This window comes from Labrus mixtus, chromosome 9 (genome assembly GCF_963584025.1).
Source record: "Labrus mixtus chromosome 9, fLabMix1.1, whole genome shotgun sequence".
NCBI classification, from domain to species: domain Eukaryota; kingdom Metazoa; phylum Chordata; class Actinopteri; order Labriformes; family Labridae; genus Labrus; species Labrus mixtus.
The window spans coordinates 24,694,500-24,721,386 of NC_083620.1; the positions used below are offsets into that span (position 1 = coordinate 24,694,500).

The 26,887-nt window shown below is 41.5% G+C and overlaps 3 protein-coding genes across 7 annotated transcripts in view; 2 read left to right on the forward strand and 1 right to left on the reverse strand.

Annotated features, from left to right (window-relative positions):
- Positions 1-759: 759 nt before the first annotated feature.
- Positions 760-9,745, forward strand: trpc6b (transient receptor potential cation channel, subfamily C, member 6b). The gene is made up of 12 exons (XM_061047056.1): positions 760-1,061; positions 3,161-3,932; positions 4,004-4,189; positions 4,375-4,539; positions 5,385-5,601; positions 6,115-6,342; positions 6,683-6,947; positions 7,076-7,271; positions 7,878-8,084; positions 8,299-8,355; positions 8,698-8,773; positions 8,849-9,745. Exons 2-12 carry the CDS (start codon positions 3,183-3,185, stop codon positions 8,995-8,997), a joined length of 2,496 nt encoding a protein of 831 aa, XP_060903039.1. The 5' UTR covers positions 760-1,061; positions 3,161-3,182; the 3' UTR covers positions 8,998-9,745.
- Positions 9,746-12,113: 2,368 nt separating this feature from the next.
- On the forward strand, positions 12,114-19,288 carry pgr (progesterone receptor). 2 transcript variants are annotated; one of them, XM_061047057.1, is made up of 8 exons: positions 12,114-13,128; positions 13,798-13,916; positions 14,843-14,959; positions 15,202-15,507; positions 15,840-15,984; positions 16,161-16,291; positions 16,845-17,002; positions 17,090-19,288. In XM_061047057.1, the coding sequence occupies exons 1-8, from the start codon at positions 12,134-12,136 to the stop codon at positions 17,243-17,245; spliced, it is 2,127 nt and encodes a 708-aa protein (XP_060903040.1). In that variant the 5' UTR covers positions 12,114-12,133; the 3' UTR covers positions 17,246-19,288. The 2 variants fall into 2 exon arrangements, with proteins under 2 accessions (XP_060903040.1, XP_060903041.1); XM_061047058.1 differs by having other exon boundaries at positions 12,115-13,128; positions 13,798-13,907.
- LOC132980749 (rho GTPase-activating protein 42) overlaps positions 18,268-26,887 on the reverse strand; it is a 64,635-nt gene continuing 56,015 nt past the window's right edge. For 2 of the 4 annotated variants that reach the window (XM_061047054.1, XM_061047051.1), the window contains 14 exons: positions 26,730-26,808; positions 26,347-26,386; positions 25,988-26,050; positions 25,719-25,793; positions 25,038-25,122; positions 24,781-24,839; positions 24,236-24,341; positions 23,848-24,007; positions 23,161-23,314; positions 22,474-22,911; positions 21,978-22,134; positions 20,739-20,801; positions 20,562-20,641; positions 18,268-19,700 (listed from right to left, as the gene is read on the reverse strand). In XM_061047054.1, coding sequence (XP_060903037.1) covers positions 19,612-19,700; positions 20,562-20,641; positions 20,739-20,801; positions 21,978-22,134; positions 22,474-22,911; positions 23,161-23,314; positions 23,848-24,007; positions 24,236-24,341; positions 24,781-24,839; positions 25,038-25,122; positions 25,719-25,793; positions 25,988-26,050; positions 26,347-26,386; positions 26,730-26,808 — 1,648 coding nt within the window. In that variant the 3' untranslated portion in view covers positions 18,268-19,611. The remainder of the gene's footprint in view (positions 19,701-20,561; positions 20,642-20,738; positions 20,802-21,977; positions 22,135-22,473; positions 22,912-23,160; positions 23,315-23,847; positions 24,008-24,235; positions 24,342-24,780; positions 24,840-25,037; positions 25,123-25,718; positions 25,794-25,987; positions 26,051-26,346; positions 26,387-26,729; positions 26,809-26,887) is intronic. The other 2 variants (XM_061047052.1, XM_061047055.1) reach the window with 1 other exon arrangement.

Genomic DNA, 26,887 nt, shown 5'->3' on the forward strand with positions numbered 1-26,887 from the left:
TTAAAATCCAATCAACGCTTTGCAGGTCCCTGATGCAGAGTCTATAATTCAGTCAGCAATTACTTTTCTTTATATATTTTCATTTTTTTGGTGACAAACACTTTGACATTTCTTGACAGTTCTTCCTACATGTACATTTGTCAATAAAGACAGGCACTGACATTTAAATATAAATGCATATTATAACATAGAAATAAAATACAGGTAGGATTAGAGCTATAAATAAACTCGTTTGAAATATTTAGATCCTATAATTGTTTACAACCATGTCAAAACATAGCATATTTTTATTCACACGTTTGTATCCAAATCTGTATTCCAAACATATAGCCTACACTTTTCCACATCCTCAATCTGCTCGGGACTGATGTCTTCCATATGATTTAAAAGGTGTGCTGCTGTTATCTGTTAAATCTGATGTTACCTTGAGTTAAGAGGATTTAGAAAATCTGTCTTTTCCCAGATTGTTTATGTTACCCTATAGACGGGGGGGCACTGCATCAAATCTATTTCCACTGTCAAAGCCCCATAGAGTATTAATGGTGCTATTTCCTGCTGCCTGCACACTGACAATTACAAATAGTCCCAAGAAAATAATCCCGTCGCCTTTACGCTCTGTTTATGGCACAGGTCAGTGGAGTTCTTCTGTGCTTAAACCCTCGATTACTTTGACATAGTGCTTTAATATCGCTTTTTTTTATTTGGGCTTTCCGGTCACACCCTTTGAACATCAGGGACGCGGAACCCAGATATAAACAGTTATCCTAAATTATCTGAAAATTAAAGGCCAGCGTGTATTCAACAAATTTTCTAATGTCCTAAGTTTTTAAACACACCTTAAAAGCTGCTAGAAATCCTCCCAGTGGGCGGTGCAGAGGCAGCATCGTCAGCATGAAGACCCAAGGTGGGACTGAGGGTAAGAGTCAGTCTGACAGGTGCTCTACAGTCCCGCAGCTGATGTGTAACCACGAGTTGCAGTTGGAATCGTTTGAGGTAGTTTTGGCTCGTTTCGACTTAATTACGTGATAATTGAGTTATTTTGGATCCCAGCCTTTTCAGGGGTAAGTTGACGCTCTATAAGATTTAATGTAGATGCATTTTAGTGTAAAACAGGTTAATGTCCGTGCCTTATTTATAAATGAGAAATGTTTGCAAATGCTTGTGAAGCTTCAGGCCAATCATATTACAACATAAGGACAAACGGTGTGAGACTATATGTTTCTGAATAATTTCCGCCTGCAGTATCACAGTTTGTCAGATGTCCTGTTGTAGGCTACATCTTCTGTCTAATAGGCTACACTGATTTCTCTACTTTACATGGTGAGTGAGAAGATTTGACACATTCTGTTATGTCATGTGCACATGCAGACAGCTCCACTAATGAACCGCAGGAGAATCTGATGATCTGCCATAGTTCATCATTAGAATAGGCTAGTGATGTTACTGCCACTTCTGAAATCTATCATTGTATAACAATGTTTTGTTTTCTTTATAATAATTAAGAGAATAGCCAGTCATGTCTTAAAACGGCAGAAGACAATTCCAAAATCCATGGAGGTAAATCCACAGGGTACAGCTATATCAACTATTATTAAGAAAACAAAAAAAATACAGCAAATTCATTATATGTATATATTTTATATCTCCATGGTTACACCAATTTCAATGTATTTGGGATTTTGCACCTTCTCTGGCTCATCAGCGTGACCACTATTCATTGTTTCTTATTTAAGCTGAATACAACAAGATGCTAGACAAAATAAATGTTGCAGTGTTTTTATAAAACGACATTGTGTGTGCTGTAAGATTGCTCAGTTTTGTAAAAATGGTGTTAACATTAACTATGACTGAATGGAGAAACAAGCTACCGAGAGAACCAAGTTATTCAAATGTAATTACTGGACAGAAAGTAGATTTCCTTGTTTGACAACGACTCATAATCAAATTACTTTTAAATAGAATTACTGTCATCTGAGGTTATAGTCATGGACCAATGGATGGAGTTAACTTTATAGTGGAAACAGTTAATAGGCCTACACGTTAGCATTGGTTTTGACCTTTAAACATCTCTAATATTGTTGAGTTATATTCCAGAAATGAACAATAAATCAGTCAGAGGCTGAACGGAAGGCCAGTGCCAGGGCATCAAATGAAGGCAAGCAGATGATGAGTCTGTGGGTGGTGTCACACATGTAGTTATAATTCAGCAGAGACCAGCTGTCCGTTTGATACTGGTTTACAGTCATTTTAATACGGGCTCGTTCCCCACGCAGGCAGTTTTTGGAAATATAGAGAGAGCTGATGTTGATTTCCCTAAGACAGTAGACTTCTTTAGGTAATATGTCTTCTTTGTCAGGCATTAATAATGCATTTACTTTATTATAAAATGTGGAGAGGGATATAAAAATGTTTTTGCAAACATATATAAATCATTTATATACATTTAGCAGACGTTTTTGTCCAAAGCGACGTGCATCAGAGAGTAAGAACAACATATTCAAAGATCTACAGAGGAGGAAACCATGTCAGGAAGTGCAGACCAACAGTTTTTTAATCACACAATCAATCAATCAATCTATCAATCCTTATTTGTATAGCGCCAATTTATAACAAATGCAATCTCAAGACACTTGACATAAGAGCAGGTAAAAGACCTTACTCTTCCTTATATTATCTAAAATAACCCACATTAATCCATCATGAGCACTAAGCAACACTTTGCAAAGTAACAAAGCTCAAAGTAAATATATCATCATCAACAACATCATCAGCTGCTCTTGTTTTAAGTTTCAATCACCATCAAAACCATTCTAAATATCGTCATCGTGGTCACATATATCATGATCAATATCACGGTCATCATCATCATTCATATCATTAAGTGCACTGGTGTTCATGAAAGAGTTGGGTCTTTAGTTTTTTCTTAAAGGTGCAAAGGGACTCAGCAGATCAAACAGATTTTAGTAGTCCGTTCCACCGCTGGGGGGGCGACAGAGGAGAAGAGTCTAGCTAGAGACTTAGAGCCTTGTTGTGAAGGTTGGATCAAACGGCTTTCATTGGCAGAGCTTATTGGGGGGCGGGAGGGGATGTAGACCTGAGATGAGAGAGTCTATGTAGGGAGTGATTTTCTAACATCTACAATATGTTTACTTGTCTTTAGATGAAGAAATGAAGGCAGAGCCATGATGATGGCACGGCAGGTTGTGGCCAAACCCCGGAGGCAAGCTTTACGGGGAGATGGCTACCTGTTACACGCTCAGTCTTCCTCCTGCCTTTCAATGACAGAGGAACTCTTCTTAGATGCCGCAGAATATGGAAACATTCCCGAAGTGAGGCGGATGCTGGAGCAGCTGCCAGAACTGGACGTCAACTGTGTGAACTACATGGGCCTGAATGCATTGCAGCTGGCTGTTGCCAATGAGCATTTAGAGGTGACTAAGCTCCTGCTCACCAAGAAAGACCTTGCTAGGATAGGAGACGCTTTGCTGTTGGCCATCAGTAAAGGCTACATCCGTATAGTGGAGGCCATACTGAACCATCAGGCCTTGGCAGACAGTCACATGCTGACTAACAGTCCCAGTCAGGCTGAGACACGCGACGACTTCTTTGCCTATGACGAGGACGGCACGCGTTTCTCTCGCGACATCACTCCCATCATCCTGGCGTCGCAGTGCCACGACTATGAGATTGTGCATATACTTTTCACCAAGGGGGCCCGAATAGAGCGGCCCCATGACTACTTCTGCCAGTGCAGGATCTGCAGTGAGCAGCAGAGGCACGACTCCTTCAGCCATTCACAATCCCGCATCAACGCATACAAAGGTCTGGCCAGTCCAGCGTATCTGTCCCTCTCCAATGAAGACCCGGTGATGGCAGCCCTGGAGCTGGGGAACGAGCTGGCAGTTCTGGCAAACATTGAGAAGGAATTCAAGGTACTGTATTGAAGAAACATGTCACTTTGTTTTGGTGACAAGGATAAAGATGCTGTCTTTGTCTGTTACAGAATGAATACCAGAAGCTGTCCATGCAGTGTAAGGACTTTGTTGTGGGACTCCTGGATTTGTGTCGAAACACAGAGGAGGTGAAGGCCGTCTTGAACGGGGACACTGAATCATGTCAAAGCACTGAAACCTTCAGCAGACAAAACCTCATCAGATTAAAACTTGCAATAAAATACGAGGTTAAAAAGGTAAGCACTAAAGATACGCCCCTTTCACTTTAATTATTGGACTTGATGTAACTGTTTTCATATTCTATTTTGTGTTTTTTTTTTCTCCCTTTCCGGTCTATCCAAATCATCCTTTTCCCCTTACACACCCTTCCTCCAACCTTCTCTCTGTTCCTCATACACACACACACAAACCAATGATGCAGTTTGTGGCACATCCAAACTGCCAACAACAACTCCTCTCCATCTGGTACGAGAACTTGTCTGGACTACGTCAGCAAACCACAGCGGTTAAAGTCCTGCTTGTTCTTGGAGTGGCTGCTGGATTGCCTGTCCTGGCCTTTATTTACTGGATTGCACCATCGAGTAAGGTGAGTTAAAAAAATAAAGTTTCCTGTTTACATTGTTTTTTTTTTTTTTACATAGTAGATTGTAAAATGTAAGTGTTTCTTAAGTTGTGATTATTCTCCAGCAATGGCGGCTCATCCCAGAGGCTTTAGGATGTGATGCTCTTGTAGTTCCTGACCATGTAGAAATGATGTTTAAGGTATTGTTTACCTGGAATTAAAATTTTTTAAAGACCCAATTGCAGGTGTAGAATTGTCCTTTTGCTAACATTGTATTACAATGACTTACGATGGACAGTCGAAATTTGATTCAGTCAAATACAGATATTGACTTTTAATTGCACCTGTTCATCTGCCTTGTCAAACCCTGGTGCCTACATTACCCAAAATGCATCTACGTCTAATAATTCTGTCAAATAATCTGGTAAACCTACAGAGGTGATGAGTAGCTGGATTCACACGTCTTGTCTTGTACTCTCCCTTTTGTGTTGCTCCACATCAACAGGTGTATGTAGATGTGTTGTATGGGATGGTGCATGCACCTTTTACAAATATGTTTTGGTTTAAAGTGAGGTCTGGAATCCACTTTTTCATTTATTATTATTATTATTTTATTGAGTTTTTCCATGTTTTTTTTTGTTTGTTCATTATTTGAAATGAGTTTGTATTGTGTTTGTTTATCTTTGTCTTCTGTACAGCACATTGAGTTTACGTTTTGTGCTATACAAATAAAATTGAACAGATTTTCACATTTGAATCCATCTGACGCTGCCTTGTGTGTGTCATCACTTGAGGCCAATCATCAGACTTCACTCTGCTGTGTCTGTAATAAAAAAAAAGAACAACGTTATTACCTTGTCTTGTTTCAGCTGGGGAAACTCATGTGTGGACCTTTCCTGAAGTTCGTCGCCCACGCGGCTTCCTTTATGATTTTCCTGTGCCTGCTGATCCTGAACGCAGCAGACCGGTTTGGGGGAACATCGCTGCTTCCTAACATGACGACCCATGATCACCCCTCGCAGTTGTTTCGAATGAAGACCACCCCCTTCACCTGGATGGAGATCCTCATCATCTCCTGGGTTATAGGTAATGAGTGAAACCACCTCACTATAACCCTCCTCTCTTTTCATATACGATCACAAATAGCTCATCAAATGTTTTCTTCTCTCATCCTCCTCACATTCACTTTTGTCTACTTCTCATAGTTTGAATCACGCTCCGGCCCTTTGACAATCAAATCTCTCTGCTGTGCATACAGGGCCGAGGATATTAAGAGTCATGCGGAAGTTATAAATCCCCCAAATCTCTCTTGCCAGGAAATTGCTTGAATAAATGATTATTTATTCTTAGGTCATTTTCCATAATAAATCAGACTAAAACGACCTACAGTTGAACACAAGGTGACACTTTAACTAATCTCTATACAAGCAAGGCTTTGGCATCCAGCATTAATAAGTCTCATGAGATGATCAGTCCAAGCTTTATTTATCATGTTTAAAGGCAAAGACCAAAATCACACCAGGTATTATTATTAGTTAATCGGAGAGAGAAAAAATCTTGACTGTCAACCACATGTGTATTGTTATTTTTTTCTTACAGGGAAGATCTGCGAAGAATGTAAAGATATCTGGTCACAGGATATCCGGGAATACATGTCGGAGCCCTGGAACCTCCTGGATTTTAGTATTTCAACCATTTTCATCACCTCTTTCATTGCCCGGTTAATGGCTTTCTGGCATGCATATTCTGCTCAGTGTTATGTTGACGAGCACTACAACGGCCTGGCCAACATGACCCTGCCCTCAGAGATACAGTATTTCCAGCTGGGTAAGTGTGGACCAAAGAATTCATATAGAAGTATCAGTCATGATTTTACAAATACAATTTTTTGTAAGAGAGGATATACTGGCTCAGATTGATATTTTAGATGTATCTGCGTTTTCCTGGATAATTACATTTACAAGTTTTAAATTAATGCACATCTGTTTATAGACTAGATCTTTTTTCCTTCACCACATTAAAGATCAAGGACAGAATTATTATTTTTTTTAAATACTCCGGCTAAACGCACTTCTCCTATGACTTTTATAGATTTACAAAAAAAAAGGTAGTGGTCCTAATGGAGTAAAAGTAAAAATGGTCACATTGAGCATTTGTCTATGTTCAGCTCGAGTCAACTGGATGCCCTCAGACCCCCAGCTCATTTCTGAAGGCCTCTATGCAATTGCAGTCGTGCTGAGTTTCTCTCGCATTGCATACATCCTGCCGGCCAATGAGAGCTTCGGGCCTTTGCAGATCTCCCTGGGAAGGACAGTCAAAGACATCTTTAAGTTCATGGTGATTTTCATCACCGTTTTTGTGGCTTTCATGGTGGGAATGTTCAATCTGTACTCGTACTACCTCGGAGCCAAGCACAACGATGCCTTCACGACGTGAGTGTCAAGTCTTCACTGTCACAACAACTGGTTTTTGGTCAACGTTGGATATGATGCAACAGTTGCTGTCACTGTCCAAGTGTTTCGCGATGCTAATTCAATCTTCCATCTCTCTATTTCTCGAGGCTTGAAGAGAGTTTCAAGACGCTCTTCTGGGCCATCTTTGGCTTGTCAGAAGTGAAATCAGTGGTCATCAACATTGACCACAAGTTCATAGAGAATATTGGGTATGTTCTTTACGGGGTGTACAACATCATCATGGTGATCGTCCTGCTGAATATGCTCATTGCCATGTTTAACAGCTCCTTCCAAGAAATTGAGGTAAGACGGATGAGTTGATATTTCTGAATCAGTGTAAACTTTGTTTGTCTTGTATGCTATGAATGATGATGAAGACCATGTTGTTCTATAAGTATAGATGTTGTGGTATCATTTGACACAAAAATCTGAAGATGTTATAATTAATAACAACGGGGAGGCTGTGGCTCAGTTGGTAGAGTTGATTGTCTCTCAACCAGAAGGTCGAGGGTTCGATCCCCAGCTACATGCCCGATGTCTCCTTGGGCAAAACACTTAACCCCAAATTGCTTCGTCGGCAGCGTATGAATGTGTATGAATGGGATAATTTTATACTGATGGACACTTAACATATCAGCCTCTGCCACCAGTGTGTGAATGTGTAGGTGTGACCTGTGGTGTAAAAACACTTTGAGTAGTCAGAAAACTAGAAAGCGCTAAACAAGCTCAAGTCCATTTACCATTTATAATTTACAACTGATTTATTCAGAGTTGTGATGTTTGAGTCATGTTTTGTATTTGTGGTCTACACTTAAATAATACACATTAGATGCAGAAATGGAGATACGATGATTTAAATGTCACCTGTTGGTCATCACATGTTTCTCTGCGTCTCCTCTGTTGTCGCAGGACGATTCTGATGTTGAGTGGAAGTTTGCCAGAGCTAAGCTGTGGTTCTCGTACTTTGAGAATGGCGGCACACTGCCCGTGCCCTTCAACCTCGTACCCAGCCCCATGTCTGTTGTTTCCCTCTGGCTGGGGATAAGGGACCTTCTCCGGGATGGACCTCAGGGCAAAAGCAAAGAAAGTACACATGATGAACGGGAGCTTAACAAGGCAAGGCATCAGATGCTTCCAAAACTGATATACAAAAGGCAAATTACGTTTGTCAAATGTGGACAGATTGCTAAAGACATTTGATGTAATGCTCATAAATTGTACTCTGATCTACAGTGCCCTCTTGTGTCCCATTTAAAAATTGCAAGTGTGTTTAAAAAAAAGTGTCAACCAGGATTCTGCTCTTTTTTTGCGTCGTTTTTTTAAATCTTAGCTGAGGCAACAGGAAGATCTGACTGTGGAGACTCCACTTTGTCCGTCCCATCACCAAGTAAAACTGTTTTTCATTTCCTAATGTTGATTAACCTTTAAATGACTGAGCTGTCAAGTTCTGATTTTCTCTCCTGAGTTCAGATTTTTACACATAAGAACACTCATGATACAGGTTAGTAATGTATGCTACTTCATACACAGAGGACACATATCTTATAGAGTGATCAAAGGGAGACTTTTTATACTGTACTTGAAGGCACCACAATAATATATCAGATAAATCCAACGTTTGAATGATCAAACATTTCAACAGCTGCTCTAATTGTTCCTAAAAAGCTCTGAATTTATCAAATAATGGACTCATGAGTTTAAGACTAAACAGACATTTCCTTTGTTACAGAAGATCATGAACCGCCTGATCAAGAGATACATCTTACAAGCCCAGAGGGATAAAGAAAATGAAGACATTAACGAAGGTGAGTTTGGCGGCACTTTCAAATGTCTGGATCAACAAATCACAGATGTGTAATTTTTCACTCACTGTCCCACAGGTGAACTGAAAGAAATCAAACAGGACATCTCGAGTCTCCGCTACGAGCTGCTGGAAAGAGAGAACCATGACATGGAGACACTGGCGAAGCTCATCAGGCATCTGGGAGACGACATACACGTCCATCAGAGAGAAGCTCAAAAGAATTAGATTGTTATTTTTTTGTTAAAATGAGGAGTTAATGTACGAGATGTATTTAGGCTTCTGTCTTTTGCCAGGCCGTCGCTGTAAATAAGAAACTGTTCTTAATGACCTGCCTGGTTAAATAAAGGTACAATAAAAAATATATTAAAAAAGACTTGACATGCACTTTGCTCCTCATTCTAGCATTCACTCAGGGTCAAAGGGCCCTTAAGCACAGACTTAACAAAGTCTTTTTTTGACAAAAGTGAACAAATAAAAAAAAAAGAAAATCTATATATTAAACATGAAACATATTTTAATTTTATTTTAATTGTATCTACATGTTTACATATATACTCCCAGTGCCAACACTGTTCATCAAATGTTGGTGCTGATTGAACTTTTTTCCCTGCACAGGCTCTGCTGCGTTAATATGCACTACTGACTGCCAACATACGACTGTGCTGCCTGTTACCAGCTGTTTAAAGGGTTTAAGGTTGATTTAGAGGCTATTGTCCCATCTGGAGTAGAAAAAAGTGTTCAGACAGAAACAGCACATGTTGTTAGCTGCAGGCTCATAAAATCCCTCATAACACAGAATACATGAAATCTCTTTGGTTAGAACTGTCCTAAGAGCTGTCCGTGAATCACAGGAGAAGAGAGTGTATTTTATTCTGTAACGTAACCTCAACAGAACTTGAGTTAAGTTGTTATTTATGGACATGTTTCATTCAGTTGTCGATCTCATAATCACCATGTTCAGTGAATACAATTAAAATCTCATTGACTCTTGAGGGTTTACGGTTAAAAGCATTACAGCAGATGCTGTTTGGCTCTTTCACTCTTGCTTTGAAGCAAGACTAATGTCTGAGAACAGTCTGACCTGTCAGATAGACGAACAGCTCAGCTCCATCTGGGGAGTAAAAAGCAGTCCTGTCAGGACCCTGAATGAAGCATGCTGTAGAGGCTTTAAAAGCAGGAAATCTAAGGAACACTCATGGGCGTCATTCCAGGAACAAAACATTAAACTCAAAATTTTTTTTTTTCAATATGATGAAAATCACGTTGCCCAGTGCATGTCTGCTACATTACATACTGGATTTGAAGCCTACTGTGAACTTGCATAACAGTTGACGGTTGATAATGGTTTTTGATTACTGTCACGTTTACAGATTACAGCCATGTAAGAAAAGTAGGTCATTACAGAGTTTGAGAACACACGGTGTGGATGTGATAGTGAAACTATTATCTAATAATTATGTAGGCCACAGCATGAGAATCCCCACTTATATGGACAAAAAAGATGACGCACGGCAGAAGGGCCAAGGCCTGTCTGTGCATCATAACATGCATCAGCACCCATACTCTCCTGATTAACTTTAAGAGTGTAATCTAACTAGGATAAGAGAACTATGAACGAGATAAATGGAGACCAGCATGCGGTCTCTATCCAATCTTTTTAAAACACGGGATACCACACAGGCTTCTTCTGGTAGCCTCATATTCAACACTTGGCATTTTGTGAAATAAACAGCAAAATCCATCAAGCTTTGATGGTGACCTTTCATGACACTCCATTAACTCAACAGAAAAAATCCACTAGATTGATTATTATGAATCTATGAATTAAAATACTTTATACATGATGATAATGAACCTTGAACTTAATAGGGTTGGTAAGGATGACTATGAACAAGTTTTCATAATTATAAACAAAGTGAATGGTATGTTTTTTTTAAATATAACTTCCTCCATAAACCTGGTTTCTGTTAAATCAGTGGTTCTCAAACTTTTTAGACTGCATACCACCTCCGAAAATATTTGGCTCTCCAACTACAACCATTATGGTAGACGTTAAAATACACTGTAGGCCTATTTCAACACACATTTCATGCAAGAGGCAAATTAATTCATAAAAAGAATATTATTTATTATTGACTGCTGGCAGCCACACTGTAGGCCTACTAAGGGCTAGTGATAGAACTGGCACACACAAAAGAGCAGAACAATAAAAATGACAACTTTATACCAACAACCTGTTTGGAAATATTTAGTCTGCAGTGTTTCCCACTAATAGACGATACCTGGGCCCAAGTATATTTCCGACCTGTTCTCATTTAATATTTCATTTATTCATAAAATTGCTGCCCGAGAGAGAGAGAGAGAGAGAGAGAGAGAGAGAGAGAGAGAGAGAGAGAGAGAGAGAGAGAGAGAGCGCACGAGAGTGCAGGCGCGCGCTCCGCAGGCTCGGTGCAAACAGAGTCTCTGTATTATAAGTCTCTGTGTGTGTGCTGAACTCCAATAAAGAACAGAATATCTGTTAATGTAGGCCTACATTAACAGAATATCTGTTATTTATTAACATATATTCTGTTAATGTAGGCCTGCTTACTGTTGTTTCAGTACTGAACTATAACGGAATATCGAGTGGAACTTTTCAAAACACGAGGTGTACTCCTGTTGTTGTTTATGTCTGTGCGTGAGCATAAATTGAGCAGATTAAAGTTTGTTGCAAAAACTAGATTAATTTAGAGGGGAAAACACATTTGATATAAATACAACCCAATACATACAAGCCAGATAAGAGTATGACAAAAAAGTAGTTTTATGCTGAACGGGTTTTATTTTTTATATTGTGGAGATTTCTTTGCGTACCACCACAGGGAGCCCACGTACCACCGGTGGTACGCGTACCATAGTTTGAGAACCACTGTGTTAAATAATCAAGCGACAAAAAAAATGTGCCAAATTGTACGCACAGACTGAAAATATTAAGATTGTACCTCACTGATGATCATGGGTGGAGACTTCTGTTCTCCCCATTGGCTAGCTACTTCCCCTTAAAGATAGTGTTAGGAGTGTTACTCCATACACTTCTCACAGAGTGACTCTGCAGTGCTTCTTCCTCTGGGATCTGGTGCATTATTCACGATTGCGTCTGAATTGGAAAAGCTTCAGTCTGTAAAAGAAAAAGGAGAAGAAAATCAATTTAACTTACAAACATGGCACCCACTTTCACTTCACTGAAACATGCCTGGTTCATTTACTGACATATCGAATAACTGCATTATAACGTTTGATTCCTCATCTTTAACACTTCAAACTTTTTGCTTGTTTGTTTGTTCTGACTGAACAGCTGTTACATTGTATCACAGAGGCTCTTATGCGAATGAAAGTCAAAGTTACAGCCTTCCTAAACGGGGAGGAGGATTACAGGAAAGTCTCTGATCTAAGACTTATCACACTGCGTCCAGCCTCCGGGCGCACTCCACTCTCTGCTGTGCGCTGCTCGGGGCAGGGAATGGACAATAAAGTAAGCGAAAGGATGAGCACTGATGGTGCCTCGATGGCGGATTTCACTGAAACAAGAGTAAGTGACTTGATTGAAGCGGTGTATATTAACAATAAATTATCTAACGACTCACAGTCTCTAACTTGCGTGCCCTCCGCCGTGCGTAATTTTGGAAACGTTGGCACACTGATCCACGGTGTAAACTCGACAGGCGAAGACACCGTTTTCAAAGACTGCATCGTACTCGATGGCTCTCTCGCTGGGAAGCATTTTTATGACCGCAGCAGTGACTATCTGAAGTGTGACAGTGTGCCGTGGGGAGATTTGATACATGTTCAGAGGACGAGTGTGACCACAACCGAAAGTTTGCCATACGCAAGTCTCCCGTCGACAACTGCAGTGTGTAAGTTCATCAAAGACGAGCAGGAGCCTTCTGTGATTATGGGGACCCCGACCCCCTCTCCAAACTTCGACGCATCCGCGGAGATACCCGTTCTGGACTCCAGCTTCACGCCTGGGACCGTGGGTCCCCGACCGGGGCTGGAGCAGGGATCTCCAAACTTTTTGATCGACCTGAACCAGCCGGAGCAGCTCCCAGCGCCGGGCCAGGGGAGAAGCGACTCCAGGTGCAGTTTGCCAGGGAAGGCTGGCATGCAATTCGATGCCAACACGAACACATCCACGCAACTGACGACGTTCAAGAGCGAGGTTCCCCGTTGGCAGATGCAGGCGTCCCCTCCTGAGCCTCAGTACTGGTGCCAGTCCGCAGCGTTTGCCGAGGAGCCGTCCACACGCGGCAGCTATGATGGGATCCAGAGCCAGGCCCTGATTCAGAGGAACGCCTCACCTTACTCCACTTTCCCCGGGTAATTTACTTACTTCACTTAAAGTCAGCCTTTGAAAAATAAATCAGTCATGAGTGAACTTGTAATATGAGTTTGCTCTGCTTGTGAGACATAAGTCAAAGAAAAGATGTAGACAGTTGTGTCTCAGATTGTATCAGATTGTACTAAAAGCCTAAATGACAAGTGATGTGATAAATCATTTGCACTGCACAACAATGAGCCGTTTATGACTCAGTTCTGCTTCTTCTCATCTGATAAGTCCCTTCATTTAACTGCCTTTATTACATCTGCAGTCTCCCTCCTTTCCGTTGAAAGGTTGAAACCGATTAATTAAGTAAACAAGAACATCTGACCACATTTGGTCTAGTTTCGATGTGGTTTTTAGAGCATTGCAACTGGAGCCTGCAACGCAACACCAACCCTCAACCACCTCTTGAACCTTATTTTGTACCCTGGGTGCTTGACAATCAGATCCTTACTGTAAGAACAGCATGTTTACGTCCTGTGTGGTAAAATAAGAAGCAACCTCAGATGTTGTAAAGATGAATATGACTTCTGTTCAAACAACTGTCAAGTGAAACAGTTTAAAATGTGGATTACAATCTCAGATGAACAGCCCTGTCTTCATCTCTTAGAAGAGTTTGGATGTCTATGTAATTGAATTGACCTTTTCTGTTGTGTTTTTCTTAGTATGCCGCCTCAGAGGATGTGCATGATCTGTGGTGATGAGGCCTCGGGTTGCCACTATGGAGTGTTAACCTGCGGGAGCTGTAAAGTCTTTTTTAAAAGAGCAGTCGAAGGTAAGCAAGGTAATGAGATCCTTTTTTTTTTTTTTTTTAAATAAAGGTTAAGAACATTTATTATTTAAATGAAGCAGTCACTTTCTTTGGTTTTTATAAATGCTTTTCACATATTTGTCAGGGCCGTGTTAATATTGTACTGGTAATGTTATGAATGGGAAGAAAATCCCAGACATCAGCTACAGCAAACAGTTAACAAGCTTTTCTCAGATTTTATCGTTTAACTAAATGCCTTTTACCATCTGGCCAGTGACATCTGATCAAACATGCTTGACTGTTTTATGATCCCTCCCTCTCTTGTTCTCATCCTCCCACCCTGATGGGAAAGTCTTTTTTTATTTTTTGTCTTGGTTCAGTTTGGTGTAAGTCAAGTTTCATGCACACTGTTGTAACTGTTCCTTAACACAAGCTGTATGACATGAATACGTGAAAATAAAAATGTCCCTCCTGGGCTTACTTATTTCGTTTTTCTGTTCACAATGTGTCTTTTTATAGGCTGTATCTGAACATGATTCTCATAAATAAGTTATCACAGGTCTACAGTGAATTTGGTGAATCACCGCGTGGGAGCTAACATCCATTTGGACTGACCTTCTATGGTAGTTGTTAAAGGTCATTAGCAACAGTATCACATTGACCAGTGTTCACCGTGTTCTTCGTCTTGGACTTGTTTTTTCTTGTTATCTGGCAACGCGAGATACATAAGAGCCACTCTGTCTCACCATGGCCATGTCACTCTGTCCTCACAGCCTCGCCTCTATCTCATTCTCTTCTTTAGATCTCCCTAGAACAGTGTGGAGGAAAAGTAGCCAGGCTAATAGTTGAGAGAGCTCCTTTTTTTCCCTCCTCATTATGTGCCTCTCCTCCTCCTTTGTATATTTCAAAAAAAGTGTTGATAAAATTGTGAGCATTGTCTGTACCCTTTCAATCCATAGGCCATCACAGTTATCTCTGCGCTGGGCGGAACGACTGCATTGTGGACAAGATCCGGAGAAAAAACTGCCCTGCCTGTCGCCTTCGGAAGTGTTATCAAGCTGGAATGATGCTTGGAGGTACTATTTACTAAGATTTATTTTTGGACAGAGATAATTTTCCTGCATGGTATGAATACAACTGATTTGTTATGTAAGACTGAATCACCATCACAAGGACTGTTTAAAAAGATTGTATTGAAATCAAATTTGAAAGGATGGTTTTGAAAAAAAAAGATGTATGAAATAGGAGTTTACTTCGTGCAGAGAGAGTCTGCTCTTTGTCATCAGATTTAACGAGGCCTTGTGAATTCGTTTCACAGGTAGGAAGCTGAAGCGCTTCGGGGCCCTGAAGGCCTTGGGTTTGCCCCCCTCCCTGATGTACCAGTCTCACTTGGCCGTGTCCAGCGACAATCAGGCCTTGACCTCCATGTCCTGCATGCCGGGCATCCGCGAGGTGCATCTCTCCCAACACATCCTCAATGTCCTGGAAAACATCGAGCCGGAGGTCATGTACTCCGGTTACGACAACTCCCAGACCGATGTTCCCCATCTCCTGCTCAACAGCCTCAACAGGCTGTGCGAGAAACAGCTGCTGTGGATCGTCAAGTGGTCCAAGTCTCTGCCAGGTAACGGGCTCTCTGCGGCTCAGGGTCGTCGCAGTCGTTTCCATGGGGATCGGAAGTCAGGCCTCGCTGAAGGACTCAGCCTTAAACCCTGACTCAGATTGAAGGCTTTATAATGACTATGAGACATGAGAGAAGTGAAGTGTTCAATTAAAGAGGATTTTTTTTATCAACTAGGCTGCAAGCTAAAATATTACTGTGGAACCAGAGTTATGCACCACTTTGTGTGATAGCACATTAGTTCACAGGCGTTATGACACAGGTAACATCTGACACGACACAAACCGAACGAGGAACTCGTCCACTAATGTTGGTTATGTTTTTTTCTTCTGAAGGGTTTCGTAATCTCCACATCAACGATCAGATGACCCTCATCCAGTACTCGTGGATGAACCTGATGGTGTTCTCTCTCGGGTGGCGCTCCTTCCAGAATGTCACCAGTGAATATTTATACTTTGCACCTGATCTGGTTCTCAGTCAGTAAGTAATACAGACCGTCATACAGCGCAATTTCAGTTGGCTTGGATTGTCAGTGATTTGTGTTTAAAGGTTAGAGACTGATGCATTTATTCATGAAGCGACGGTTTCAGATGAAACACCAGGCTGCCTGTAAGTTCCGAAGCATCAACCCGTTTTTATGTCTTTGTCTCTGACAGGGAGCAAATGAGGAGATCTCCGATTTATGACCTCTGCCTGGCGATACAGTTCATCCCGCAGGAGTTTGCCAATCTCCAAGTCACCCGCGAGGAGTTTCTCTGCATGAAAGCGATCATTTTACTCAACACAGGTAAAAAGCCAGAGAACTTTCACTGTATCTGTTTCACGACGACTTCCCCTTATGTTGACCTCGTTTGAACTTACCGCTCTCAGTGTACAGCGTTACAATGTCAAGCTTTGATGACCGTCTACCGTAAAGCAACAAAATAAAGGGAGAGTCGTTCAGGGTGACTTGACCTTGATAAGATTAATGTAGCAGCGGTTATCAAGTTTCAGTTTGAAACTGACAGGAAACATTGTTTTGACAGTTTCATGTCATTAGTTACATAACTGACTGGCGCTTCTTGTGCGTCTAGCTTTTCAAAAAGTGATTCTTGATACATTTGAAAGAGCAAATGTGGGTCACACCCCATGTACAGAGGATCTAGTCCTCGAAGCAGGCAGCCCGGGTTTGAGCCCCACCTGTGGCTCCTTTCCCCCCCCATGTTATTCCCTCCTCTTTCTCCTGATTTCCTACTCTTTCCACTATCCTGTGTAAATTAAGTCAAAAGCCCAAAAATACAATCTAAGAGCTAATGTTTTGGGTTGTATTTTTAATCTATAAGTATCCCGTCTCTTCTCAGTGCCGCTTGAGGGACTAAAAAGTCAGGCAGCGTTTGAAGAGATGAGACAGTCCTACGTCCGGGAGCTGACCAAGGCGATCCACATGAGGGAGAAGGGCCTGGTGGCCAGCTCACAGCGATTCTACCACCTCACCAAGCTGATGGACGCTATGCACGACGTATGCTCTCTTGTAAATCTGAGTATTAAATTCATTTCTTTGTACGACTGGTGCTTAAACGGGATATGAATGTTTCTTTGCTGACAGATAGTGAAGAAGGTCAACCTGTTCTGTCTGAGCACCTTCATCCAAGCAGACGCCATGAGAGTGGAGTTTCCAGAGATGATGTCAGAGGTCATTGCCTCCCAGCTCCCCAAGGTCCTGGCAGGCATGGTGAGGCCGCTCTTATTCCACTCCAAGTGATGACACCAGCACTGACATCACAACTCTGTGGAGACATCTCGTTACCGGATAAGCGCCCTTTCAATTTACTGGATTCTTCATAGCTTACACCACTGTAGTCCGTCATGTATACTTTGCCAGTCTGCCTCTCATGGTCTTTAGCCACTTACTTTTTGGGATCAAAAACATACACTCTTTGTTTTCAAAGAACAGAACTATGTTTATTTTATGAATTTAGAAGTATTAATCTATAAAGCTCCTCTGTGAAATGCTGGTGTAGCCACCTGTTCCCATCCTAAAACCTTTGTACAGATGGTACTTATAAGCTGATATACAGGAGGTTTGAAGAACCTGCAGAGATACAGATATTTTTGTACTGAAGCTGCAAACAGAGATTCAGATAATCAATGTTTCCGACCAATATTTTATTCCTACACCAGTGAGACTGAAAGCTGACGTTAAATTTTTCACATTTGTTAAATGTTAGCATTAGAGTGACTCACTGCCCAGAGTTCAGGGAGGAGAAGCTGGCAAACTGACCGGCTTTATCAAACACAGATAAACTTACTGTGTGCCTGAATTTCACATACGGTATAACCCAGTGCATGACTCTGCCTAGATGGCTTAATGGTCTTCATGTCTTGTTTTGATAAAACATTTAGCCGTATTGAAATTCACACAACAATGGACCTTAATGTGATGCCTGTAACAGATCTGAGAGAAAAAAAGGGACAAAACAAAATACCTGAATTATAATGTCTGGTTCAGTGTACATATTTATAACTTATTAAACCACTTCTCACGGCCATTTTTCTAAACAGATAGGAAAGAAAGGAAGCAGCTACTGTCTCTGCAGCTGCATAGTTAACACAGACAGAAAGAAAACACTCTAATGGAAACTACTTTCCATAAAGCTAAGGATAGAAAGAAACAAATGTCATACTAGAAGAACCCGAGAGTTCCACCGGTTCTACTTTTTGAATTTCTTGCTGCAGCGTGCAGAAAGCTAAACGTATTGTCACAAAGCATTCAGAGCACAGGTCTTCGAAATCACGCTGTTTATTAATAGACATAGAATATGTTTTTTCAAGACACAGAAAGCGACTGCAAGGAAACAAGCTTGCAATTACACAAGAGGATGTCAAATGTTACATATTCAGGATATGGATATCATTTCCGTGATAATGCTCTTAGTGTAAGGGAGTTTTTTTTTTCTTCCAGCATCGACGGTCAAGGCCGGCTCACATTCTTAAAAATGTAAAAAGGGAAAGAATAACCTGATCTTGGCAAGAGAGACATGTGAAATAATCTGTAAATACCGTTTACTATCAACAGAGACAGTTTTACTTTGATGTAACTTTTCAGATTGTAAGAAGTGAAAAGCAGAAGGGGGGGTCATTATCTTTTATCTTTGGCTTTCTGAACTGGTATCACTGAAGTGAACGTTTGAGATGGATATGGACTAGTTTGTACTTTAGAAATGTTGTTACAGTAACAGAAAAGTAAATGATGAAACGTCCATCTCTTACATGATATGATCTGATACATAGCAGTGTACCAGTAAACACAGAAGCACAACAGGCGCTCGAGGTGAACTCCACCTCAAACGAAGCATTCATGGCATTATATAAAAAAAAAAACACATTTATATATTCACACAGCATACATTTATCTAATGTGATCATTTAGTACAGTAACTACCAGTTACAAGAAGTCCATATGTTGGATTAGAAACTAGACAGGAAGTCAGGAGCAGGAGTGGACAGTACCGTGTAGCGTGTAGCTAAAGAGAAAGTGCACTGCAGAGGTGAGCAGGTTCAGTGGATGAACAATGTTCACATGAACATGGAAGTTAAGGTGCAAACCATTATGCTTTTTTTTTATTAGATTCTAATAGACTATAATCTATCCTTATTTATAATCACAGCTTGATAAATTACAGTTAATACGACATGTTTATGAAGCTACAGATTTCCATTAACAACTCCATGAAAGTGTTACGTTGATAGAATGGAAAGTGAAAAAAGGTAATATATTTCTGACAATAAACCTTGTGAAACGGGATGTGATTTTGTTGTGTGTGATTCGGAGCTCTAATACTGTGACTTTAAATATCAGTGCAGATGAAGGGGAGTATACTAACATCATTGTCTGTGACTGGTGATCTTCTGATTCCCCAAACCCTTTAAAACATTGAAGTCAGTACAGCTCAGGAGGTTTTTCATATTTGGACTTTCAGCACTGTGAGAGCAATAACTGTCCTGTTTGAGATCTGCATCAAAATGCAGAAATGTCAGCCACCAGAAGTGACATAAACATTACAATCAGCCACATTGTGCATTATGTTTCCATGGATACCATGAAAAGATGCCGAGTTTACCATCCTGTCAGAGGAAGACGACATAATTCTCAGGGATCAAACCTGTTCTGCCCTCATATGTTGCTTGGAGCCAGCCTGGTTCAACAGAGCGGTAGACTGAGGGCACAAAAAGAGACAAAAAGAAACTTAGAGGAGAGAAACTGGCTCTTACACGAGTAGAAGCTCATTAGAACCACCAAGCCTGCGTTTGGTTGCATTATTTCCCAGACTTAGTGAAAAAGGCAAACAAAAAGCAATTAGGCAGAAAACTAAACATTTACAGCAGATTGAGGAAGACTCTGGGTCAGGCTGCTCTTTTAACTCGGTCCCTGCGGAGCATTTTAGCAGGCTCGAAAGCGGGATCGCTTTGCTTTATCACATGCATACTGTATACACATAATGAAACAACACGATTAATCATTTTCTCGGATGCAACAACACTGCGAGGAAAAGCTTTAAAAATAGTCATCTAAAACAATCTGGCAGAGATGTGCTGATTACTGATGTAGATACAAAAAAATATCCTGTTAATGTAGAGGGCAATACAAGTACTCTGCTGCCTGCTGTTAAGTGCAGGGGGAGCGTTTGTTGACGTCTTTTGCGTTTTGGCTGCCGGCTGTGTTAACAGGGAGCAGGCACCGGTGCCTTCCATCACTAGGTTACAGTGACCTGCCTTCACTGGTCCAGGGCCAAGGCAGCTCGAGATGGAAAAAGGCAAGAGGCAATAAAAAAATCCTGGAGCTGTTTATTCATTTAATCAATGCATATGGGGGTGTCACGCTAAGAACAAAATTGTTTTATGTCTCAACATAACATTGGGAATTAGCCAAGCCTGTGCAGTGTGTTGCCAGTACACACCAGACTGTCTGTGTACACCTTTTTAAATGTCAAATAAGCTTTGCAAAGGAGGAACATGTGAGAACTTCTGCAGCCTCTGTCCACCGAGTAAATGTTTGTCTTTGCATCGGCTCCGCTCACCGTTTGTGAAGTGCGCCCCCTGGGGGAAGCTGAGCTCATGGCTGTGTTCCGCCTCACAGGAATACATTGCTTTGGCATCTCTATAAAGAAAACAAAAAAAAAAACAGGCAGTGTCAGCGCAGGTTTTGAGGAGATGAGAGTTGGATTAATTAGAATGTAGGACTTGTAGGATGTGACCTTCCGACTGGAGCGGGCTGTTGAGAAGAGGCATTTTCAAAAAGCAGAGCCCTGGCAGCAACCCTGAAACAAAACCAGAAACAAAAAAGTTGAGTGCTCTTGATATGGATCATGCATCAAATAAACTCCTGAAAAACAAAGAGTTGGCAAATGACGTAATCCAGAGAAAATATGTGCTGCAATCAGAGAATCAGAGTCAGAAAATCTTTTCCACTCTATTTAGATTTATTGACACATATAAATCAGCAGGGCCGCCTCAGGAAAAAATTCCAGACAAAAACAAATCGGTGCACTTTCTCTTGGCCGTGCCAGCGATCCTCTGTTTCAAACGCACTGAAATGCGTTACGGCACAATGTGGGAGGTTTCCTTCCTCCGGGCGGACTCGGCTTAGTATGGTGGTGAATCGAGTTAAACTATATAACAAGGTTACAGTTGACCCTGCACACAACAACCTTAGAGTCAAGAGGACAACAGAGCCTCGGGCACACTCGGTGCTGTACAAGGAAAGTTACTTGCGAGAGAGCGTGTGACAGGCCTCTCAGACATGACAAGTCAAACATTCTATTTGACCCGAGAGAACCCGGAGCAGACTGCTACTGGGTCACATCAACCCCAGAGCAGGCTGAGCGCAATTAAAGTCAGCTCTCCCACCAGAGAGGGAAAAAGACATAAATCTACTAACACATTCTCATCTGATCGGGGAGATCGCTCAATGCTCAGCGCTCATACGCAGACAAAGGAGGAGGAGGAGGAGGAGATGACTCAGAGGGGAGAGACCGAGAGAGGGAGGAAGACTGGGAGAAATGTTGCTGAACCGTCGTCCTCAAGGATTATTTTTACGTGTAGTCACAGAAACCACTGCTTATTTAGATCATTTATTAACCTGTCTGTGGCTGCTTATAAAAAGAATATATCATTTTGTCTACAGAATGTGTGGAAACTTTCCCATCACTTTTTCTCAAAGCCGGAGTAACAGCTTGAACCACTTTACTCTGACCAAACAGTCCAAAACACAAATATTTATTCAGATATTTAAAAGCTGGTACCGGAGATCTGTGCTCTTTGGATATTTTTCATGAACCCAGAGTCAGAATTGTTTTAAAATATAGCCTTATGAAATATTCGACTAATTGTTTCAGCACAGGGTTAAGGTAAGGGAGGCATTACACTGCATCTGATATCATAATTAGTACCAGAAGTGGAGGATTATAATGCATTAGTCGGAGAGAAGTCATTACACTGATCCAGGTCTTTGGTAGCCGTTGCTGGCCGACGTGTCCATCCTGCGGCGGAGCACTACTTTCGGTGGGAGATCGGGGTGCTCGGCAGGCTTCAGACTCTCTTTGGGCTCCAGTGTTGACAGATTGTGGACAGATCCAGAGCAGCTCCTGCGGCCTGGAGGGAGACATACAAATAATAACTCCCGTCTGTGTGAATGACACAGAGATACTAAAGTTTATTACTCAAACAGCTGAACCATATGCGCCAAGTGACTCAAGAGATGAGACGTGTAAATAACATTTTACCGCCGCTGTTTATACTTGACTCAAGGGGGTGCTGTCATCTTTAAGACTATAACGTCCTGGAGGAATATGTTATGATAATAAAACCATCCAGTTTATGAATTCCGTCCAGAAAATGACATTTTTTTTACGACGTTTATTTCCACTTTCATTACTGCGAGGGAAACAAGATCAGCAAACTCGTGGCAGAATAACGTAATGATTATCTAACCTTCAGCCGTGTGCAGTGATCTCAGAGAGGGAGCAGCTGAGCGGTTCAGCAATGCCGGCCGGAGGTCGATGCGACAGTGGGGGGCTTTTTTGGGGGCGGGAGACAGCCTGGGTGCGGTGCTCACAGAGGACAGGCTGAGAGCATCCTCAGACTCTCCATCTGTACGCCCGGCATCCTCCCTGGAGCTGGACTCCGGGCTGCTGACACATGCGGTGCTCCTGGGGCCGTTTGAAAGCTGTGACGGCGTTCGGCCGGGGTCCAGGAGCGTCTTGTCCTTGACCTGAGCGGAGGAGGCGGTTTTGGAGGAGCTGTTCTGCTCAGAGGAGTGGGAGGACAGAGACTCCATGCTGCCCATGGGGGTGCTGCCTGGGCTGCTGCTCAAAGTGTCACCTATGCAGGGACCAGAGAAGAGGCACACAGAGCCCTCATTAAAACCTGCTGAGTGAAAAAGTCAGCGTGGATCATTAATGGTGCAAGAAAACATCTCTTTAAAGAGATAATTATTATCTGTAAACAACACTAGCTTTCCATTTTAAATGACAAAAAAAACAGCTAAATTAAGGTAACCCTTTCAGAAAACCGTAAGCCCATGTGTATACATGCGGTGACGGATATTAGAGGCCGCCGACAGGTTTAGAAAATTGTGGCGTGATGACCTGCTGAGGTAATCCCGGCTGTGGTACTCACTTTCTGCATCTGCCAGACACAGTGTCGGCGTGTAGAGGCTGCGGGGCTTCCTGGGCCCCGTCGACAGACAGATGGCCCTGCTCCTCCGACAGCCAGGCTCTCGGCTCTGAGGTTGGGGCAGGGGCACGTTGGGATCTGGAGGCTGGTGAAAGATCTGGAGGTCCAGAGACGCACATTGATTACTCAACACAAACACAATGTGTTTATTTTCTTGAAATGAAAGACCAGTAATTAAATTGTTGGGTATTTAAGGTTTGTTAGCCGGCTGAAATCATCGTCTATATTTTGAGGATCGAGAAAAAAAGAACACCAGAAAAGCAAGAATTGCATGTATAATAAATGGATTAATGGTAATAATAAACTTTATTTGTATAGCACCTTTCATACAAGTATTGCAGCTCAAAGTGCTTTACAGCTGAACAAGACATAAAAAGAGCATCACATAATAAAATAACACACACACACAAAAAAATGGCATTAAATATTTTAAATTTGCATTAAAAAAAGGCATAAAATAGTATAAAATAGCAGTGAAACATATCCCTATAGATGCCTGTTCAAAATGCTAAGGTGAAGAAGTACGTTTTAAGCTTACTTTTAAAAATATTTAGTGAGCTAGCCTCCCTGATATCTAATGGTAGAAAATGGGAGTAAAATGACAGCATACTGCACTTCAACCTGACCCACCTTGTTGAAGTTCTCGATAAGTATTTCTACCACAATGTTCTGGAACTTTATGTTCATCATGGCCGCCACGGTTTCCTCTTGTGAGCGCATCAGAGTGGGCCCAAAGATGACACCCAGGTTCGACACTGTCATTAGGTTAGCCTGGTTTTCTGTGGAAACTCTGCAGGACGAGGACAGAGAGTGCTTGTAGTTAGTGCTGTTAGTGCTGTAAAATATTCCCTGCTGATGATCCCAAAATGTAAACTCTTCACTATTTTCCCAGTTTTAGAGACACCTGAGAATGCATGAAAACGTCTCCCTCAACTATGAAGACAATTTAATCAGTTGCAGAAAAGTTTGTCTCCTCTCAGAGGCTGCAGCGTAACGGATTCATTACGGCTACACGTACGTGACGAGGTGTTTTATTAGAAGCTCCAGCATTTCCTTGTTCCTCTCGGGCAACTTATGGACCAAAGAGTGGACAGCACACACCCTGTAGTTCTGGTCATCCGACTCTGAGGAAGGACAAATGGACATTATATGATTACATGGTCATACATTAAAGCATAAAATGCCAAGATGCAATTTACTGACGTTTAACACTATATCCAGATGTGCAGACATAAGCAATAGAGCACAGATTAAACCAAACCAACTTCTCATTTAGACATGAAATGTGGTCATTTTTTGAGAAGGATGAATTTAAAGCAGTTCAATCTTTGCTCATTTCATTGGACCAAAAAATAAAAATAAATACTGAATTCCTGTAATCATGAAGAAAGAGCAATGGCATCCTTTATTAAAACATTTTCTGTAGTGCAGGTGTGTATGCTGCACCTTTGATGTATGTTTCATTACACCGACCTCTACCCACTTCAACAAATCATCTTCCATGTGTAGTGATGAAAGCAAACCAAAAATATTTCTTTAAAGCCGTAACTTTTCATGACTTACTGACGGCCATGATGAAATCTTTGTGGAGCTTGAAGGTCATTAGAGGCTCAGAGAGACACCTGGTGATTGGAGAGAAAGGTAGCAGTTGTCGTTTGTTTCCTGAGTGACACAGGTCTTTCAAAACAAAGTCGGCAGCCTCTGTGAGTCACAGGCGGCGCTGAATGCATGACTAACAGCGGAGAGGTTTTTAAGAGGCATAATGGAGGCAATGATGATTCCTGACAGCTAAAGACACACAGCTGGTGGGGCGAGCTGACCTGAGGTAATTCTTCAGACCGCTGGTGATCGTTTTGTTGTCCCACGTCTCTGGATCCAGGTCCATATGCACTGGTGCCTTGGATGCTATTGGAAACACATTTTTTTTTTCTTTTTATATCACAACAATACATACGCTATAAACTGTCAGTAAAAACAATACAACCTGACATGACCTGACAGGAGGCATTCAAGTGACAAACTCCCTTCTAGTGTAAATAGAACCTGAAATAAATATGAATATGTGCACAAGAGTATTCTCTCACAGAGATGGAGATCCAGCTTAAAGGGGATTTATATAAATGATTCAGATGTTTCCTGTTCAAATGCACGCTCTGAAAGGAAACAGGGTTATCTTGGGTCATCTAATAAACTGATGACAAAGTAATATGAGGCCAGGTGGTTGTTACACTGACCGACCACAAGGAGGACCTCTTTCCTCACACAGCGAGGTCATCTCAACTATCTCTGTTGAATCTGGAGATTTCACTTGAATAGAACTGGCAACAAAAAAAAAACAAGCTGTCCATACGCTTTATGCTTTCAAATAAATTACAATTATATTTGATGAAAGCCTTTAAAATCACAAAATAAGTCATTTATGTTTTTAATCAAAGCCTGTATAAATGTCACCAGTAGCAATAATAAAAGTGTATTTTTGTGTCAGATTCAAGGCTTCTTACAAAACACTGTAGTCATCAGCTTCTGAACTTTGGAGCTGACCCCTCCGATTCTGTACAGTCCCATCGTGTTGATGCCTGCGTGGGAATGAAAAAAGTAAATGAAAGAAACGGAACAAGGTGTAAAGATTTTCTTTTCATTTAAGGCTAATGTCAACACGAGATATTGTCATGCCGACTAATGAATGAGGCACATGGTTGATCTTAAATACGGCCAGGCTGGAAGTCAAGTTATTTGACAGATGAAAGCTGTGAGATTTGAAAAGCCTCACCTCTCGTCTCCACCAGGTCAATGCATTTCCTTACAAAGTTAAAGCCCGCCTCATTAAGAAACGCTGTAATACAACAGGAGAATAAAGTTGACACGTCAATTACTGTCAGGGTTAACCACGCATCATGCAGGAATAATAAGCATTCCCCTATGCCTGTGCTCCGACTAATAAGATACAAACCCTGTGCTGGAAGGCTCTGCCATGTCAGCTGAGTGGGTGGATGTCAAGTAATTGTGTTAATGAACAGAGATAGCTCCAAGTAACAGAGTGTGTGCTGGGGATTTTATTATAGTGCTTACTTTGCTGAATGTATGCATTTCAGATGGAATTTGTTGGGAGAGATAAAAAGAAACACTTACTTTCTTCCTTTTTGCTTAATATAGCTGGCAGGTTGTATATCTGGAGAAAGTAAAAAAACAAAACAAAACATAATGTTAAATGACCTGTTGGCTGAAACTGAAGAAAATCCCAGATAGAAGAAAATATGTTACACAGTTCCTTTCCCCCAGAGTTCATTTGCTTAAAGCAAACATTCCTATTATTAGCACAAGTGGGTGGTGAGGTCATGGTTTCTTAAAACCTGATGGTACCAGAAGAGGGAGCCAGTGAACAAAATATCAGCTTTGCTTTTGTTTTCTTGTCAAACAGGCAACTGAACAACCTCCTGGCCAAACAGCAGCCAGCAGGAAAAAAAAAAAAAAAAAAAAGAATATTTCAAAGACAAACAGGCAAAGTTCCTCACCGGCTCCTTGCCATCCATGGCCTCCAGCCACAATCTTCTGTTGGATTCTGACAGCGCCTGCAGTGTCATAACGCCATGCCTGGACAGATTTCAGAGAAAAGCTGGTCTCAGTCTGATCTCATTGCCTTCGGGCCCCTGGACAGGCCATGTTTACACTG